Genomic DNA, 19370 nt, shown 5'->3' with positions numbered 1-19370 from the left:
CGGTCTGTTAGCAATCTTCTGGCTACGCCGGGCCCCAACTGCTGAGGTTTTTGTCGTTCGTGCGGGGCCCAGGTTTCTGGCTGTTGCGTCACCGAAGAAAAAATTGTTTCCCAATATGAAGATCTTCCAGGATCAGCCTGTATGGAAGTAATTTATTTTGCTGAACCATAAATAATATTGTAATGAATATTCACAGTTAATCATATCCTTCACTCGGACGGAAATTGCTCGGAACCCTTCATTACGGATGAAAAAATGTGTGGAGTCACTATGATGCACCGGCGATAATCTGTTGCAAAACCAGGAATAATAAACTCCGGGAAATAGGAACTTATTACGTTTGTGACAAAAAGTTATTGCCTTATTATTATCGGTTTTGAATCAGATTATCAGTATAGCATCATAGTGACTCTGATTCATTAAAATATTATTTTGAGTGTAGAAACTTACCGGACCCACTTTATCTCCATCTTCATTGCCAGCTATTACCTCAATCTCGTTCCAATTATTCTGTTTTGCATTTACGGATTGCGCAATTAGCAAGATAAATAGGCCAAAGGAAACTAAATTATTACTTATCATGTACATATGTACATATTTACATAAATTATTATCAACAAACAAATTAATGATTTTGAATGCTAATCATTTAATAATGAAATTTATAATGTAAATCCACCCAACCCTAACTCGGACTTTTTCACCTAACGAATCTCACCAACTTAAAACTGGTAAGATAATCTAGTCAAACATAAGTAACGTGTCAATGATTTTATCAAGCCACTCGGAATACGTCTCCAAGACGAAGGTCTTTTTGACCACGCCCATCATTGCCATCTTAAATCCCACGGTTCTCATAGATTTCATAACCTTTTTCCTATACCCGAAGTTCTTGCCGGGCCGTAGAGATGCATTCCAGGATCTAATATATTCCCTCGAGTTTTTAAATACGTTGGCAGCAAATATCAAAAAGACCGCTGTAATGTATGAAATCATCGCACTCGTGGCAAGGTAGGCTGGAAACAAGACTGCCGGAACTTTGTCGGAGTGCTTAATCATCATGTTCACTGTGCCGATGTTAACGGCAGATATGAGGAATATGGAGGAAGTAAATATGTGGGAAATTAATCGGTTGGCGTGATCTATCAAAATCGAGATTTTGTCGTATTCCAACTTATCCAAACGTTTCCTGGATGCCATGGAGGTGAGGATTTTTGATGATAAGAGCACCCACTCAATGAGAGCGGAGAGGACGAGGTTTAGTCCGGTGAACCAGTGATACGATAGAAATATCCAGGGAATGGTACGGCATATTTTTCCCGGCATGGACTGAACCCATGGGGATGAATTTGTTAATCCCGTCAAAATGAAGTAGCCAGTGTCCAGCTTGGAGAATAGTGGAGCAAATGCTATGATAAGGCAAGTACCGAGCCATCCATGCAAAGAATTGTGAAGTCCTACGGCGTAAAATTTGACTTCACGGCGGTTTCTTTTTAATAAATGGGTTACCTGTGGACGCATTTTTTCATCTGCAATTACAAAAGAAAATATATTGGAATAAGAGTTGTATGGTTATAGTTGTTAATGTTAGGAGTGCAGTTAAGTCATTCATTGATATGAGATTGGTTTGTGTATGTTTGCTGAGGAACGAAAGTTTCACGTGACCCCAAAAATCTGAATATTGGCATTTGAAGCAATGTGAGATTTATGCGGTAATACGGGATTTTGACGGCAGACAGACAACCAGACAGACACGGCCGTTTTATGCATAATATTATTTTCTAAATCTTTTCCATCTGCCTGTCCTTGCGACGGGCTTCTCACCTAGTACATATTATTAATTTTAATTTTAAGACCAAATTCTTACTCATGCCCTTGAGTCCTCTTGTCACCCAGGCCGGATTTGAAAAGAAAAGAGTGTCACAACAGAAATGCAACAGAGCTGCGCAACCAGTCATGCACTGATTAAGCAGGGGGCCTAAACTAATATTTAAATCTCCATTTAGACCAAAGACGATAATAATGCAAACCGTGCTAATATAGACAAGATTGAAGAAGCTGATTGTTTTGAAGGCGGCATATTCGGGGAGTTTATTAAGCAGAGGGATTTTTCGTAACCACTCCTTGTCAGAAGTATGATTTATTTTAGGAGTACCGTAAATGGGGGGAAATTTGTAAAATAATTGGAATTTGATAATAGTTTTTTCGAAATTTATAATAGCGATGTCCATTATGTGGCTGCCATTAAGGATTTGCGGCTCTCTTCTGCAAATTTAGATAATTGCTTCTTTATGCTTGTGTAATTAAGATTATACTAATTAAAGCTTGCAAGTAATTAGGACGCATAGATTGTGACTAAAGGTCGGCAGCTAATGAAGTTGTTCATTAAGACTTCTTAAACGTATTAAGCTGAACATATTTACCCATGGTTTGTATTTTATTATCTTGTAATTTTTTTGGTCAGACTTCCTGTCAATAAAATTTCGACTTTAACTGCAAACCATACATTCTTGTGACAGAAATTTGATGTGTGCATTGGAGCCCTGGCTTAATTAACAAGCCATCAAATAATTAGGCCACATATAATATTAAAAGGTTGACCCGTATCAATGACTAATTGGCTTAATTTGATTGATTTAGATAATAGTAATTAATTTTGAATAAAGCGTTGTAACCTTAGAAATAAGTTGCCTTGCAATATATATCATAGTCTTCAAAACTATACCTAGGTAGGTAGGGTAAAAAGATCCATAATTTGACATAATCTTGTATAGTGGGCCAGATGCAGAAAAGCCTGGCATATCTTGAAATATACGTTCGCATATTGTCGTGCTAATTCTGAAATAACATAAGTGCACTCAATATTTAAATCCGAAATGACATAAGTGCAGTCGATGCTTAATTCCGAAATGACATAGGTGCAGGCTATTTACATGTTATTATGGTGCACATATGTCATTTCGGAATTAAGCATCGACTGCACTTATGTCATTTCGGAATTAATGATCGAGTGCACTTATGTTATTTCAGAATTAGTACTACGATATACTATTGGGTACTCCAAAACCATAAACCAACTTGTCAACTACGCATAATATCATGCAAAGCTTTACATACAATCACTAGGCAGTACCCCTTTTTTAGCCGACAGGATAAAGATTTAGAGTCATTGTAATCGGTAGTAATTTATTACATACCACCTTATTTGCAGCCCTGAGGAAATGTACAAATTATAATTGCACAAATCGTGCTTTATCAACCCTGATCTACGTATTACAGATATTTAGACGCACCAGTTTAACTATTCATATTAAAATGATGGCTCCAGCTCAAACCGGTTACCCACGTGTGGGTATTTTGAAAATGTAATGCGTAAAAGGAACTTATTTGTTGTGGATGGTAACAACTTTTTAGATTTAATAACAAGCATTTTCATTCTAATGACATCTGCTCACACAATGGGATGAAATATTTCAACACTCGCATATTTTTTTAATTTTCGTTAGATCACCAGAATGTACGATACGAAATGGAAAATTTGATAAATGAAAATACCCCCTGCGCATCCGGCCAAACCTCAAAATTGAATTAGAATTGTTTTGTGTGAGTCTTATTGTCTGCCACGTTCTCTTTGATATTACAGAAAATAATTGTTGTCTTTTTGAGCAAAGCTGATATATAACGAACTAGGAAGACAGATCCAGGCATCAGTCATCACCAGTTATCCATCAATATTAATAAATTTACGAGTAACTTTAACATTTTGAAGAAAATGGTTTCTAAATCGACCATTCTGATTGTCCTGGCTGTAGGTCTTGTCTGCACGGCTAATGGTCAGGGTTCCTCGTGCAAGGATAAGTGCTGGCAATATCTGCAGTGCAAGAACAGCTGGTACAATTATTTCAACAGTCCATCTACAGAGTCCTTGTGTACCAAGCCGATAGGTTGCAGTTGTGCTTGTATGACTGGGTAGGTTATTTAAAACTTTTTTCAGAAAACTATAAATTTGTTAACTTTTTTATAAATGTTTTATTTGCAGGACTGGCTCTGCCGCTGCGACGACGACGGTTGCAGCTACCCAGGCCGGTACTTGCGGAAGGGATTGCTCTACCTTCCTTTCGTGCAAGTACACGTGGGAAATTTATCATGGAATGCCGTCAGTGGTGAAGAGCTTTTGCAAGGATCCGGCTGGTTGTGCGTGTGGCGCCATCTGCTAGTAAGTTGGTTATTAATTTGTAAGTTGGGACGATTTGATACCATGAGTGGGAATATTCAGTGACCAAGCAACTGCAACAACTGCTCCATCAGCGAGTACAACGGTGGCGGCGACAACTACTCTGGCGGCGACAACTACCATGGCGGCGAGTACGACATAAGAAAGAAAGGTGAAATGAAAGAATGTGTAATGGCGGTTACATCTGAAATGAATAAAATTAGCAATTTAATGTTACTAGAGGATATGAAAATAAAATCTGAATTACCATTCGACAGTAATAAATAAAACTACTAAAGCAAAAAAATTCATTATGGCCAGAAATCCATACGCATGGGTTACGCATTTTACAGCATAAACATGTGTTTGGTAATAGACATATTTAGAAGTTTCCTTAAATCCAGTGAAAATTTCTAATTGTCTACAAAGTATCCATCTTCATCAAACCCTACTACTGAACATTAATAAAAACGTCAGACCTTATAAATTCCATAGACCTTGGAGTAAACTCTTATATTCTCAAACTGATTTTGCACAGCCTTAAAATAGTTAACTTTCGATATCCAAAATGTCTTTAATCTAATTGCTTCGCAAATTAGCTACAATTCATTCCGTCTTGGAAAACAGTGTACACTCAGAAAAATCTGGTAATACATTCCTAATAACGTGTATTACCACGAATCTAGTAATAGAACACACTACCATCCGTGGTAGAAAATATGCTACCAATTGTGTTACCAGTTTGCGTTAATAATGCAACCAGACTGGAAATAAGTATGGTAGCCTTCTTTTACCAGATATTCTACCATGTCGTGATATATTTCTACTAAAGGGGTAAAAGTGAGAGCGTCTCCTTTCTTCCTCCAGCGCGGTAATGCACCAGTCTCGCCCCGGCATTCTCCTTGGCTCGATTCCCATCAGGTTGGTAGAAAATTAATTAATAACCGTGATGACAAAATTAGTCAGAGTTTCAAATATTACAAGGGGGAAGACATTTGTCCCCTGCGATGCTGATGCAGATTATATTGGATTCTTGTCAAATGGTAAGAAAATATATTTTTAATTTAGATTTCTTCTCAATACAATAATAATTGTAAAAATTTATTAATATAAAATACTTTTCTGTTTAAGTTAGAGCAAAGTTCAACTTGGAGGAAGGCGATTGTATCGAACTCGAAGACGAAGAAGGGACTGAAATCGACAGTGAAGTCTTCCCACTACTTGTAGGCCAGTCGTCTATTCCGAACGTTGTGTTCCAAATAAAGGGAGGAGTTTTGTCCACAACTGAGAACATTACCCCCAATTGCTCACAGGCGGTTTTTTATGGTAAGACGTCAACAAATTGTTAAGTTTAAATAACAAATTGCGGTTATGATTAAATACTAACTAAAAAATGCTTAATTTTTTAGTTAATAATCCTTCAAGTTCAAGCTTCTCAACCATCGCAAGTCCAACCGCCGCCCAAGAAGTCGAAAATTATAAACAGGTAGGTTATTTTTTAACAAGTAATTTCAGTATTTAAATTTATTCTGACGCATTTTTTTTAGATTCTGGTCTGGCACATGGAACAGAATTCTGAGTTGGAAAATCTTGTACATGAATGCAACAGTAAAAAAATTTGTGGAGCCATCAGCTGTATCAACATTGATTAAAGAATTTGTTGGAAGATTAGTTCGTATTAAAGGGTAAATATCAATTAATTAACTAAATTGTCTCAAGTAAATATTGCAAATAATATTTTCTTAATTTGTTATTCCATATTATTTCTACAGAGAAACACCATCCACCAGAGAACAAAAGTTATTTGCAAAAGCTATTGTTGACCTCGTTCCAGCATGGCGGTATCCTGGGACGTTAGACGGAATCGTGAGTAATAATATTTTTATTAATTGAAGGTTCTGTGGGAAAATTTATAGTACCTCTCTTAGGATATCTTATACGATGAGGTCAACAGATCCGGTTTACTTCTTTTAGTACAAGCGAGACTTCGAACTATTCACAAAAATGTAAAATGCGGAGACACAATTACACGTGGACCAACTAGGAAGAGATTGGAACTAGATTCTGGTGGCCCACTTCCAAAGAACTCGAAAGTATAGTTGCAGAGACCACATCCAATTTTGATTTACTTATCCAAGAATTAAATAGTACATGTCCAAAAAATGGATTACCGGAGATTTCAAGACTAATGAAAGAAACTTTGCCACATCGTGCTCAGCTGAGACTAACCAGCAATCCGTCCCTTCTAAAATTGTACCCAAAATTTGCAGAGTACGATTTTCTGGTAACATTTAGCCTATTGAATGTTTTCCACTGTCGCCTAATTTAATTTAAATATGTTTGTTTAGATAAATCAAGAATTTTCTTTGATGTTTGAAGACTCTGCGAATAAATTCCTCGATGCGTGGCCAACTTTTTCGACGACTTTAATTAATCACGTGAAGGGGATCGAGGTCACTCCAGCGTTAAAGAAATTTCTTGCCACAGAATCTGGTTCGTTTCTACAATTCTTGAGATAATGTTTTAAATTAATTTATATTGTAATTAAATTATTGAAATAACGGGTAAACATTCTATCATAGGAAAGTGGGATGACTCAATTTTTGCGTTGCTTGCACTACTGCAATTAATTCCTCCGGCACCACAGGGGAAGGGGAAAGGGAGTCGTGCTAAAATTGAGGACGCACGAAACCTAGTCGTATCTTTTTACAAAGTTTGCAATTTTCTAATTATTTATTTATTTTAAATACTAATTAACCTCATTTTAATTATCAACAATAAATGTTTTATTAAATTTATGTATATCTTTACAGAGTCCTACTCCATTGGAATTGATGTTGGACACGTGGAGTTCTGGGAAGACGCAGCCAAATTTAGTCTGCATTGGTGAATCGTCAGCTGCGATTTCGTCTTACTTCATCGTTTGTGATAGAGTGCTCATCCCCATTAACGCCAAGAGTTCAACAGAAGCTATCGACACACTTTTCAAAACCCATTACGTCCTAGCCACTGAATATGACAAGAATCTCGTTGGATTCTGGAAGTTCATTCAAGCTTATATTTATAAGTTAGACGTAGAAACTACCCACCTACCACGCAAAGTTAAAGAAGTATTTGCACAATTGTGCAACTTTATTAATACAGATTAGCTATAATGTTTACCTGTCCTGAATGTGGTAGGATATTTGCAGGGGTTAGCGAGATAGTAAAACATTTAAAATACTTCCATCTTTTTGGCCACCTTAAATTCCCAAAATTAGTTTGCCCTAGTATCTCTTGTAGTGTAGAAATTAGTACATGGAGTGGATTTTTGCGTCACATAAAATCACACGGGGTAGTTATAGATAATAATGTTACGGATATTTTGGAGGACAATGAAAACAATATAACTCCTTCTGTTATTAGCAATCCATCATTAGAATTAGAACATTTGGAGCTTCGTGAAAACATTTCCGTAGACTTAGGTAAAAAAATTTTGACCGAATTGCTTGCTAAATTTTGCTCCACACTTTTGTCCACTGGGGTGAAAAATTCAACTGTAAATTTGGTGATGAAAGAATTAGAATATTGTATCTCTGAGCTGTTAAATTTGATCATTAAGATGTCCAGCCAGTTAGTTAATGATAATATAGAATTTTTGTGTCAAATCACAGCATTGTTATCGGCATTTGTAAATATGAAGTCTAGTTATAAACGCCAGAAATTTTTTGAGAGGAGTGATAAGTTTATTCTTCCTATTGAGAAAAGTTTAGGTTCGAGATTTGAGGTTCGTGTCCGAGATAATAAGCGACAACAAGTAGTAGTGTCTGACACTTTTATGTATATTCCGTTACTCAAAACCTTAGAACAAATTCTCTTATCTCATGTTGGATCCAGAATTTTTAATTCTGATAGTTCCGTTGCAAGTAATTGTTACGAATATTTTAAGGATAGTTCAAGTTTTAAATCCAATAAGTTATTTTCTAAATTTCCCAATTCGATTCAGCTCCAATTATTTTATGATGATTTTGAGACAGCTAACGCATTGGGCTCAAAGCGAGTTATCCATAAAATTGGAGGGTTATATTTTACAATTAGGAATCTTCCGGATTATTTTAATTCCCAATTGAGCCAAATCAACTTGCTAGGTTTATTTTATACAGAAGATGCAAAAAAATACGGGATTAATTCTATTTTAAGCCATCTGATACCTGATCTTAAGATTCTAGAAAACAATGGTATTAAAATTAATGGGAATGTAATTTACGGAACAATATGTTCAGTTGTCCACGATAATTTAGGAGGCAATTCAATTTTAGGTTTCGTCGAGTCATTTAATTCCAATTATTACTGTCGTATTTGTTGCACTTCAAAATCAGAGGCACAAGATGCGTTTGACCATAATCTGATGGTTATACGTGATAGAAATAATTATGAGAACCACCTTGCATCGAAAACTTTTGGTATACAGTCAGAATGTGAGCTTAACAAATTGCAGTATTTTAATTTTCTTGACTCTCCTACCGCTGATATTATGCATGACCTTCTAGAAGGGGTGGTTCCTTATGAAGTTAAAATTGTCTTGCAGAAATTAATTAGTTTGGGGACCTTCACCTTGGAAAATGTAAATTTAAGTCTATTAGCTCATAATTTTGGTTACTTAGAATCTGGGAATCGCCCAAGTCCAATTAAATTAGATGGGAAGGGTAATAAAATAGGGCAAAAGGCAGCACAAGCTTGGTGCTTAATTAGACATCTGCCAATTATTTTAAGAGATTTGATAATTAGCGACGAAGAACTAAAATACTGGGATTTGCTTTTAAAATTGTTAGAATGCATGAGCTTGATATTTTGTAGAAAATTCTCAGAGTCCACAATTGAATCTCTTCGTCGCAACATTATTGATCACCATAATCTTTTTAAAAAGTTGTTTCCTGATAATCGATTAATTCCTAAGCATCATTTTCTTTGTCATTATCCGTACATTATAAGAAAGATGGGTCCACTTGTCTCCTTATGGACAATGCGCTTTGAAGGAAAACATAATTATTTTACTAGTTAGCCCATAATACCAACAATTTTCGAAACATTTGTTATTCTTTGGCAATGCGACATCAACAATTTAGTTATCATGTGTTTAATAGTAGATGTTCGTTTGAAACTTTAAAGACAGATAATATTTTATCCATTAAATTGTCCGAATTTTTAGAATCTTTCGATGTAATTGAAGAATTGCGAAAGTATCCCAACTACACAGATTGTGGCTTAGATACGAAAGTTTTCACAACTAATCAAATATGGTTTCGCTCTTATAATTATCGACGTGACTTTGTCGTGTGTTTTGGATTTGGTCCAATTTTCCCTATGTTTGGAATTATAATGGACTTTATTTTATTAAATGACGTAGTTTGTTTATTACTTGTTAGAGAAATTAACGTAGAATATTTTGAACGAAAATTGTTTGCTTACAAAGTAAATGTAAATAATGATTCTTTTAGATTAATTGGTGTAAATAATTTGGCTATACATGAATGTATGGAGCTGCAACAAAATGTGAAATTGGATAGTAATTATATAGTTACGAGACATCACCTGTAATTAAATTGTATGTAGTACTTACGATAATTAACTTTTACACTTAAATATAACTACAATTTGCTAAAAAAATAAATAAATTTGTTTATAAATAAATAAATGAATATCAACGTCAGAGGAGCTATTATTATTGCATTATTTACTACCAGGACGTATTACCAAGCTTTTACCGGCTTTGGATATGCATATTACCATTATCGTAGTACTTATTACCACATCTCGGCATACCTTCTACCAACGTAGTAACGACGGATCTGTTGCTGCGCGGTGGTAGACTTTTTACCAGCGCAGTAGAGTCACATATCGTCACCTAGTAACAGAATGGTAGTAGAATTTTTCTGAGTGTAGGCACAGACTATGTAAAAATCAGTTTATATAGGTTGTCATCTCTTAGATAAACGTTTTATCAGTTATTGATAATTATCGATTAATTAATTATCGATAATTTATAAAATTATAAGCATTGTTGTATTAATGGCCTGTATTTATTTAGTTAATATTCGAAACTACCATTGCAAGATGAAGTTGTAAATTTGCATGAACTGCTACGCGTTGAAAAAAATATCTGAATTTACCAAACTTGTATAAATTTTAAAAATCGTCGAAGCATCTTAATCGATAACCATCAAATCAATGACTTCCTAGATGTGCATTATAAATATTTTATCAAACATATACTTGGCACGCACGAGTCGAGGAAAAACTTATTCAGCATGAAGTAACCAAGTTTTTGGTTGATTAAAACACGCAAATTCAAAGTGAAATACATATCAGTGTAGACTAAATATGTTAAACTTTCCACAAACTTCTAGAAGTCTCAAGAATAGAAATCAAAAATGTTGAAATTTCTTCGTGATGCCCTACTTTTCTTGTTAATAATGTCCAACTGCAAATTTAAATCCTCTGCAGGACGTCCTAATTCCGTCAACCTATACGATTTCATACCAGCGGGTTGTAGCTTTGATTTTCAAATTATGTTTGACGATACCATTAATTCTGAGCAATTCCATAATACTCCAACAACCCGAGGGAAATATTCTCCAGTAAAAGTTCTGTCCTTTCCACGAAATCCCAATTTCCTTGAAGGTTTTAATCTTTACTCAGATCCACAGAATTTAGCGAAAGCCATTTTAATTTCAAAAGCGAGATTCGCGCGATTCAAAATTAGTTTAGTGATGCCCTCAATGTTTTTGCGGGAAGTAAGTTCTGACCATTGGACGAACTGGTTGCACCCACCGATCATGCAGGAAGCATATTGGCACGAAAATTTGAATCAGTTCCATTACGCGGTAAATAATGCGGTGAACGTGTTCGTCATCTGGGTCACGATGTTGGACGAGGAGAGATTTAACCCACCGTTGATCACTTATTCGGTTAATATCGCTATTGCGTTTGTTACCCGCGAACGAGTGAAGCTTAAAATTTGCATTCCTCACGGAGATGAAATGAGGGAAACGCCTTATTACAGTAGTTGCAAGGAACTAAAAACTCGAGGTGTTGTCCCGATGATTTTCAAATTCGTTCGAAATCCAAAAACTTTTTATTATAAAGGGAAATCCATTAACTTCGCGCTAATTTCATCTCAGAAGTTGATTAATCCGTTTAAGTCGAGAGAAACGAAAAAGTCCGAAGAAATCTTTGCGCAGATCATAGGTCGTCATGGGAACGTCTCGTTTCTCCCATACGATTATTATAATTCAACTAATCCTGCAATACAAATTGGGAAATTTACAGTGTTCGATAGAAGTTTGAGAATAACGATAAAATTCACTGGGTGGGAATTTCTGTCATGTTATAGAGAGAGTAGGATTGACTTCCGGTTTTGCATCACCCCGTTTCAGCCCGCGCTATGGGTTTCGTTAGCTGTCTCGGTGGCTTTAATAGTTTGGGTTACGGTTCTAGTCTTATATTCCACGGGAATGTATGAGGTCGCATTTTCCCCTTGGCTATTCATGCTTGCCACCCTTTTCGAAGAGACGATTCCGATTCCGGGGCAACTTGAGAAATTGTCTTGGCTTCGAATGATAATAACTTCGTGGTGTTTGATGTCCGTGATTTTGACAAATTGTTATAACGGGTTGATGATTACGGAACTGAATGCGCCATTTAGGTCGTACTCCAAAGAGACGTTCCCAGATCTTAGTTGTGGTCAGGATTACAAAGATGGGGTGACATCCAACTATGATTTCGTTAATAAGGTCGTACCGTATTACGAAGCCATTACGAGATACGTCCAGAATGTGGAAGATGGTAACATTACAGGATTAGAAATGGTTTTGAAACATGCTAATTCCGTTAAAGAAAACTGGTTTAGTTTGCTTTCGCACCTTGCTGAAGGGAAACATTTGATCATGCCGGAATTCTTGTTACATCTTAATGAAAATACCCCATTAAATAGGGTAACAGAAAATCTACAGGATCCAAATCCCCGCCCAGTTGGGAATGTTCTAAGCTCTTTCGACCTCTCGGAGGTGGGGAATTTGAATCTATTGAGGCCAACACATGCTCATTTTCCGCGCTCCTTCCGAAAGGCTACACACCATCATTCAAGTTATTCAGATTTTCAGAAACTTGTCGAAAGTGAGATAATCTCATGTGGGAAATCTGCGTTCATCGCACGATCTGAGAATCTTGCCGCGGAGTTTGAATTCTTATCAAAGAATTATTTGTGGATTAAGTTTACGAAAGGGATACAGGTTCGAGAGCCTGACGCCTTTGGGTTACTTTTCGATGGCGAGTTTGCTTCAAGGGTTCCAAGGTATTATAAAATCCTGGTAGAGTCAGGAATTTATAACAGGATTAAGGAAGAAATGCGAGTGAGGAAATTTTCCGAAAGGAAGGCAGTTAGTGGAAGGAAGGATGAAAACTTAACAATGGAGCTGGATGGGGGCATCTTGACAGTGTTTGTGATATGTGGCGTGGTGTTGGTGGGAGCCATGGGAACATTTCTGGCAGAGTTTTGGAAGCCAATTTGCCTAATTTTGATTACATTTGTGAGACACAGGAGTAGAAGGATTAGCCAGGCATGGTTGAACAAGAATCAAAACCCACCTCTGAGAAAAGCTTTCGGCAAGTTATAGAGTAAGCAAAGTAATCCTGCAGCAAGTAGTTAGTTCTAAAATGTTAATTTCTTCTGAAGTAAATAGGAAGTAAGCATCTGGGTAAGGTTAGGTTAGGTTAGGTTAGGTTAACCGCACCTAAGTAACCATCTACATGTGCATGTATATTCGCATCCTAGGTTCCTTAATATTGGCTTAGGCATGTATTTATGTACTTTCTCGTACTATGCATAAAATTTGGGGAAAAGCATTGAAATCTTTTTATTCTCTGCAAGTATCCAACCACACCAAACCCTTTTACTGCTGATCGTAAAACAAACACAAACCTGATAAATTGCACGGACGGTGGAGTTGTCTAGCGTGAAATGCCACGGGTTGCTTTCTATTACGAGACAGATTTTGTGCAGCCTTAAAATAAATAGCGTCGGGAAATAACCTCTGGAAATGTGTTTATATTTCCATGCCTGTTTAATGTGGCTTAATCGTAAGACCAAATATACTAGACCTTCAATCGTGTACTCGCATTAATGCATATGCGAGTATGATAGAATGCAAATTTTATATAAAAGGCATACTGTTTACTGAATGACCTAAATAAATTCGTTGTGCGTTAAATAGGGAGGCATTACTTGGATTATGGATAAGTATTTTAGGGTTAAAAATAGGTTCTGACTAATCTATGTGGTTTTTGCTTCGTGGTTTCTTGTACCAATATCCTTACCCAATGTAATTTTTATAAACCTACCTACCTAATAAATAAATACATATTGTCGGATGCACACCCATTCTTCCTGATTTCCAAGAATTGTGAATAACATACGAGAACCTTTACTAAGAATTAGAACGTAGCTGTAAAAGTATAAACACAATAAATACATACATATTTGTTTGTTCTGAAAACATTTGCAATTTTACAAATTTTAAGTAGAGAAATGGTTAAATAAATATTTATTTTGAAAAGCAAGGCAACAAATAATATTGAAATGTTGGTCTTAATAATTTTTATTTTTCAATATTATCCCACGTTGGGGAAAATGATAAACTTAAACGATTCAAGTTACGTACAAGGTATTGGCAGACTAAATACGAATGGTTGTCGTGACGTGGGGAATGGGTGTAAGTGAAGATATTTAAAAATTATTTAACAAGTATTTAAGTTTTAGGTAATTTTGTACTATCTATAATTTCCTTGCTTTCAGCGGTAGGAGATGAAGATTTTGATGACTGTGCAGCTAAGCCGAGCTATTTGATGAATCAACGAAATAACGAAATGTAGGAAAATTAATCAATATATGTAAGTTAAGATAAAAGCTCCAACAACATTTTATTTTGTTACACAATCAAATAGATTCAGGATTTCAGATAATGGTGAAATATTCTTGGGATTTAATATCTTGATTGATTTTCCATACCCGGTTTGGCTGCGGGTTGTGGATGGAGAGTCGAAATTTTGTGTCGTGACGCCTGCCTGGAAACGGGAAGTTGATAATGGTTTTTCCGCGAAGATAGTGATCTATTGCTCAATATCCGTTGAAACTATTTATGAAGCTGACGATCTTTCTGGGGCTTCCGTTCCTGATTATTAGCGTACTTGAAGTATGCCTTGGGGAAGGCTTAGAGGGGAATTGGCTCTGGTTAATTGTTATTTTTAGGCTGTTTCTATTTACAAATGTAATCTATGGTAGTTATGTGTTTGGAAATAATTGGCAAAATTGGAAACGTGGATGTCTAAATGTAAAGAAAATATTGTTGTGCAGTTAGCTGTATTGATATGCCTCGTAACAAGAGAAGCTTTACATAATAATTTTAAACGAATCAACAATAAGTGGAATTCTGGTGTGATAAATAATTATCATAAATAGTGTAATTTAAAAGTTTAAACCTTAAAGTTTCCTAACTATGGAAGGATAATTATGAACTCATAAGTATCGTATATAAGAACGCTTTCTTTTTGTATTGAAGTTTTAGATATTTTTAGGGATATGTACCTGGGTTTAATAATTAATTGAGCTATATAAATATTCTGACGGAAAAAGAACAATACTTTAAATATCCAGGATTAATTGACTGTAAATATTTCTAGTAATTAAGGAAATAATATGTTATCATATCCCAAATATCATTCTATAGGATTGGGTAGCCCATTCTATGCCTGTACCAGTGATGAGTCATTCTACCATGGAGGAAAATCCTGGTGGAGGGGTCGTCCACTGATTGCTATTCTATATGAATGTACAGCAACCCAAGCAGCCACCGAATTTGGGATAACATACAGAGGATATTCCAAGAAGTACCAGCCACGGTAATTCTAGGGGTTGGGTATGACGCACAATCGTGGTATTCTCTAAATTTGCATATGTAATACCCAAATAGTTAACGAACATTTTGCACTATTCACGTTTTCTCTGCTGTCAAAATTGCCCCCACAATACCCTCCAAAGTTTGGGGCACTCAGAAAAGTTTTTCCAGAGACGGATTGAACCAGAGAGCGGTTTTTAATAAACTTGCCTCAAATGGATTCATCGTCGGTCGAAAGTACGTTCCTAATGTACTTAAAAACGTTGGAATCAAGAAGATACTAACAGCGGTTGAACCACCATCCCCACGAACAGCATACCCAAGATCCGGAAGAACCAACAAGTTTTTCCAGAAAATGATTTTTTGGCCAAAAACGAAAATCCACCAACCCAAAGTTGCATGGCTAAAATGTTCAAGGATACTAGGGGAACAGTTTTTGGGTCATTCACAATGACCTACAGCAAGTTACTCGTAGGAAATCCCGAGTTCGTGCTCTCAATCCAACTTGCATCAAGAACGTCGACAGCTGGATTCAAGGATTTTAAAAAAAAGTTTGGAAATAACCATCATTCCCACTTCAGAAACTCCCGTTACGTCTCCTGACATCAGTCCGATGTTTTATTTTGGTTTCAGATACTCAAAACAGAGGCTTTTTTAAAGAAAAGTCGCGTAATTTTTAAGGGTTTTGGAAAACTCTTCAGGAGGAGTCGCGCAGAATCACCCTGAAAATTGTGTCAAACGTCATGACTGCTTCAAAAAAGTGATTGATACTTGTTAGACAAACTAATGGGCATCACATTGAACCAACTACCAAAATTCACAAACGAAAAATAAGGCTCCAATAAATTATGGTAAGGTGGCTGGTACTTCTTGGAATATCCTCTGTAAAGATATCATAAGGATATCCAAATGTCCGTTTTTGGATATCCGTATTTATGTAGGACGTCCTCTATGTTATATAAGATACGGAGACCTCTTAGAGACGTCGTATTGATATCCAAAAAACGGCCATTTGGATATGTAATAATTTCTTAAGGACGTCCAACACGTTGGCTGCTTGGGAATTCCTCGGTCGCGCTCCGTAAGGCTGTTCTGACAGGTTTTAAACAAGAGAGTGCGCCATGAGCTTTTTATATCAAAAATATCTTCGAACAAAGTTTTAACCATAAGTAATCACCCTTGGAGGACTGTCCACTTTCCTCTACTTATCGATTTAGCTTCCAAAAAAATATAGCAATTTATAATTGACGGAAAGCCAGAAACCTACACACTCCCATGTTATACGACTTATATAAGTTTCAACTTTTTGATCGTGCTGTTTAGTTAATTGGTGCAACAATTTCGTGATACTTATTAGTGTTCGTTGTGAGAAATGTTCCATTTAAAATGTTTTACATGCGCAAAACTTTTGCCCTACGTGACCAAGACAATTTAAATATGTATTTGGTTGACTGGATGGGATGTTAGTAATTATCAACACGTGTAGATAAATAGCTTGGTGGTTATTAGATATACAGTAAGGAAAATTCAACAAATGCATACATATTCTAAAAATGTCGTGTTTAAAATATTTCCGAATTAGATTTTCAACAGCAATTTATTTTAATTTGATTTCTACTTCGGTATGTTTGAAAATTCCGCCTTATCTGGCTGAATGCACGTTTCATTTAAAGACAGATCTTGACGCGTCATCAAACATTGATATTTTTCAAAGATCGACGTTGTCAAGGCAACCTCCGGTTATTTTGGAAGATACGAACTCAACTGTGGTGAATTCGTACAAAGTTTGGGAGTCATATGGTAACGCAATTTTGAGCACTTATCGCTCGAAAATTAATTATAAAAGAGTTCAAAGTCGATACAAGATATGTCTTGTGGGTGTGATCTTCTCGTACTTGTGAAAAGCGCAGCTTTTAAGAATGCAACCCATCCCTCCTTCCTCTCATTAATCGTGATTGCCTCAGGACATTGATGGATTAATGTCGTGATCATCATCGCGAATCTTCTCTCTCAAGATACAAGTTTTTAGACACAGGAATGGAAACCCACTTTCCATTCCTGTCTATTGAAAAGCGCAGCTTTTAAGAATGCAACCCATCCCTCCTTCCTCTCATTAATCGTGACTGCCTCAGGACATTGATGGATTAATGTCGCGATCATCATCGCGAATCTTCTCTCTCAACCCACTTTCCATTCCTGTCTATCTGACCGACGGACCAATGACGATATAGCATATAGGTATACTCATTAGGTACCAGTTTACTATATAAACTGGCAGCAGCCACAGCACTGGGGTCGTTACTGGTAGAACGAGTCCTGACTGCTGCTGGCCTGATCCAACCTCTTTGCTATTGTGTGTGCAAGAAATAAAGAGAATAAAAGTTGATCTGCTGAATCTCAACCTGTCTCAAGTCGAGCCATTTATTTCCTCATCTCCTCATCTCATCTCATCTCCAAGTGACCCAGCTTCCTAGCCCCAGCGGGGTCATTGAAAGGGGCTAAATCATATTTAGCACATTTCATTGGTACCCACGGCGGCGTCGCCCTGACATAGGGTGAAAAGAACCGCACCCCCTTGTCTTCCTCATCTTCTCGACTTCAGTGTGACACCGTGTCACAAAAGGTGAGTAAAATTTTCATGACTTCTTAAATTCCCCCACTCTCCCCATCTCCACCATTTGCCGTCCCACCATTGGTCCGCAACCGAATCTTCCACTCTTGCTGACCATACGTCCTTATTCGAACCCCCCTACGACGTACCGACAATTTCCAACAAAACCAGAACATTTGAAAAAGGACGGAGAATAGCACGCAGTAAGAACCAGACAGTAACAGATAGACGAGAAATAGTCTCACTTCACCTAGGGTCGCGCCCTCATTACATTGCTATTTTTGCCCCGACTGTACAGCGGGATGACTTTTAATAGGCCAGAGTAGCCCCCTTTTTTTTGTCCGCCAGTGCGCCGACTGATTTTGCAGAAACATTTGCCGCCGTAGAGCGAGGACATTTGAGCAGTAGTCTCAGTTTTACCCTGCCCTTATTTGATATAAGTCGTACGCATCTTTTGTTGTCTCAGTTGACCCCACAAACTTTTCAGTGAATTTGTTGCCGAGTGCAACCCGTGCCATTAGTATAGTATTGAGATTCTTGTGAGCCATATGGATGGACCCACGGGATCCCTATGCGCTTAGGTCCTTAGGACCAGTGCCTGATCACATTAGTTTCCACGCCCAACAAGCTGCGGCTCGCGCCGAGCGCAGACTCCCCCCTCCCGCCGACATAATTTCCGTTGTCCAGCCAGTTGCAGTTGGGAGGAGGTGCCTCAGACATGGGCCCACTTTCGGCATCCGCTGGTACGGATTCCGTATATTTGTTAGATGCACCTCACCCTCGCTCCTCTGGTAGGCATGTGACTTTCCTGGATAATCGCTCGACGGGGCGATATCCTCCCAATGAATCAAGGCACGTAGGGCAGGGTATCTTATCAAATGGTAGGACACCATACAATAATAATTTTGGTGGACGTTCTCCTCCACGACAGGGCCAGAATGCCCAACGATACAATATTAATGCACAGCCTTCAGGATGGCGCCGAAACAATAATGACAATAGGAGATATCTGGATGGTGGATCACGAACTAATGGTGGAGATGGGCGTGCAAATAACCGTCCCCCTCAACGATATAACGACAACCGGTCATACAATAACTCCCCGAACTCCCGATTTAATAATAATTCTCAATCCCGACCATCCTCCGGATTCTCGCATAACCGTTCCAATAACAGGTCTAACAATAATAGTCCCAATTGGCGCTCCCCTAATTCCTCCCGACCTAATAGCCCTTTCCGACCAAATACTGGCACGACTTCACGGAACTCCTCCCCACATAGACATTTTTCCAGGCCACAAACTCCACCAGCACCAACTCAGGACAGACGACCCTCCCCACCAGCCCCCCTACGTGACCCTACGACCAACGAATTTTTATGCCACATTTGCTACAAGCCAGGCCATTTCGCCGCATCCTGCCCTACCAAGCAATCAACCCGACAATAGATCACGATGCCTCCAACTGATTACACGGCTCTCCTAACGGATAAACCCGTCCTCCTTTATATTCTTATTCACATTGGTGACACTCTTTGCGTGGTGTACATAGACACCTGCGCCTCCACATCTTTGACCTCAATCCAATCCGCTCCCCTCATTAAACTTCCTTTTCCT

The 19370-nt window shown here is 37.5% G+C and overlaps 1 protein-coding gene across 1 annotated transcript; it reads left to right on the top strand.

Annotated features, from left to right (window-relative positions):
• The first annotated feature begins 3691 nt into the window (after nt 1-3691).
• LOC110859698 lies at nt 3692-4486 on the top strand. The gene is made up of 3 exons (XM_022108671.2): nt 3692-3969; nt 4040-4216; nt 4277-4486. Exons 1-3 carry the CDS (start codon nt 3773-3775, stop codon nt 4374-4376), a joined length of 474 nt encoding a protein of 157 aa, XP_021964363.1. The 5' UTR covers nt 3692-3772; the 3' UTR covers nt 4377-4486.
• The last annotated feature ends 14884 nt before the right edge of the window (nt 4487-19370 follow it).

Source organism: Folsomia candida, unplaced genomic scaffold (assembly GCF_002217175.1).
Source record: "Folsomia candida strain VU population unplaced genomic scaffold, ASM221717v1 Fcan01_Sc027, whole genome shotgun sequence".
Lineage (NCBI taxonomy): Eukaryota > Metazoa > Arthropoda > Collembola > Entomobryomorpha > Isotomidae > Folsomia > Folsomia candida.
The sequence above is the reverse complement of the archived record's forward strand: the minus strand, read 5'-3'. Positions and strand labels throughout refer to the sequence as shown.

Coding starts and splice junctions, on each gene's coding strand:
- LOC110859698 (XM_022108671.2), top strand. CDS start 3,773: ATGGTTTCTAAATCGACCATTCTGATTGTCCTGGCTGTAGGTCTTGTC. Junction 3,970..4,039: donor AGTTGTGCTTGTATGACTGG/GTAGGTTATTTA, acceptor TTTTATTTGCAG/GACTGGCTCTGCCGCTGCGA. Junction 4,217..4,276: donor GCGTGTGGCGCCATCTGCTA/GTAAGTTGGTTA, acceptor GGGAATATTCAG/TGACCAAGCAACTGCAACAA.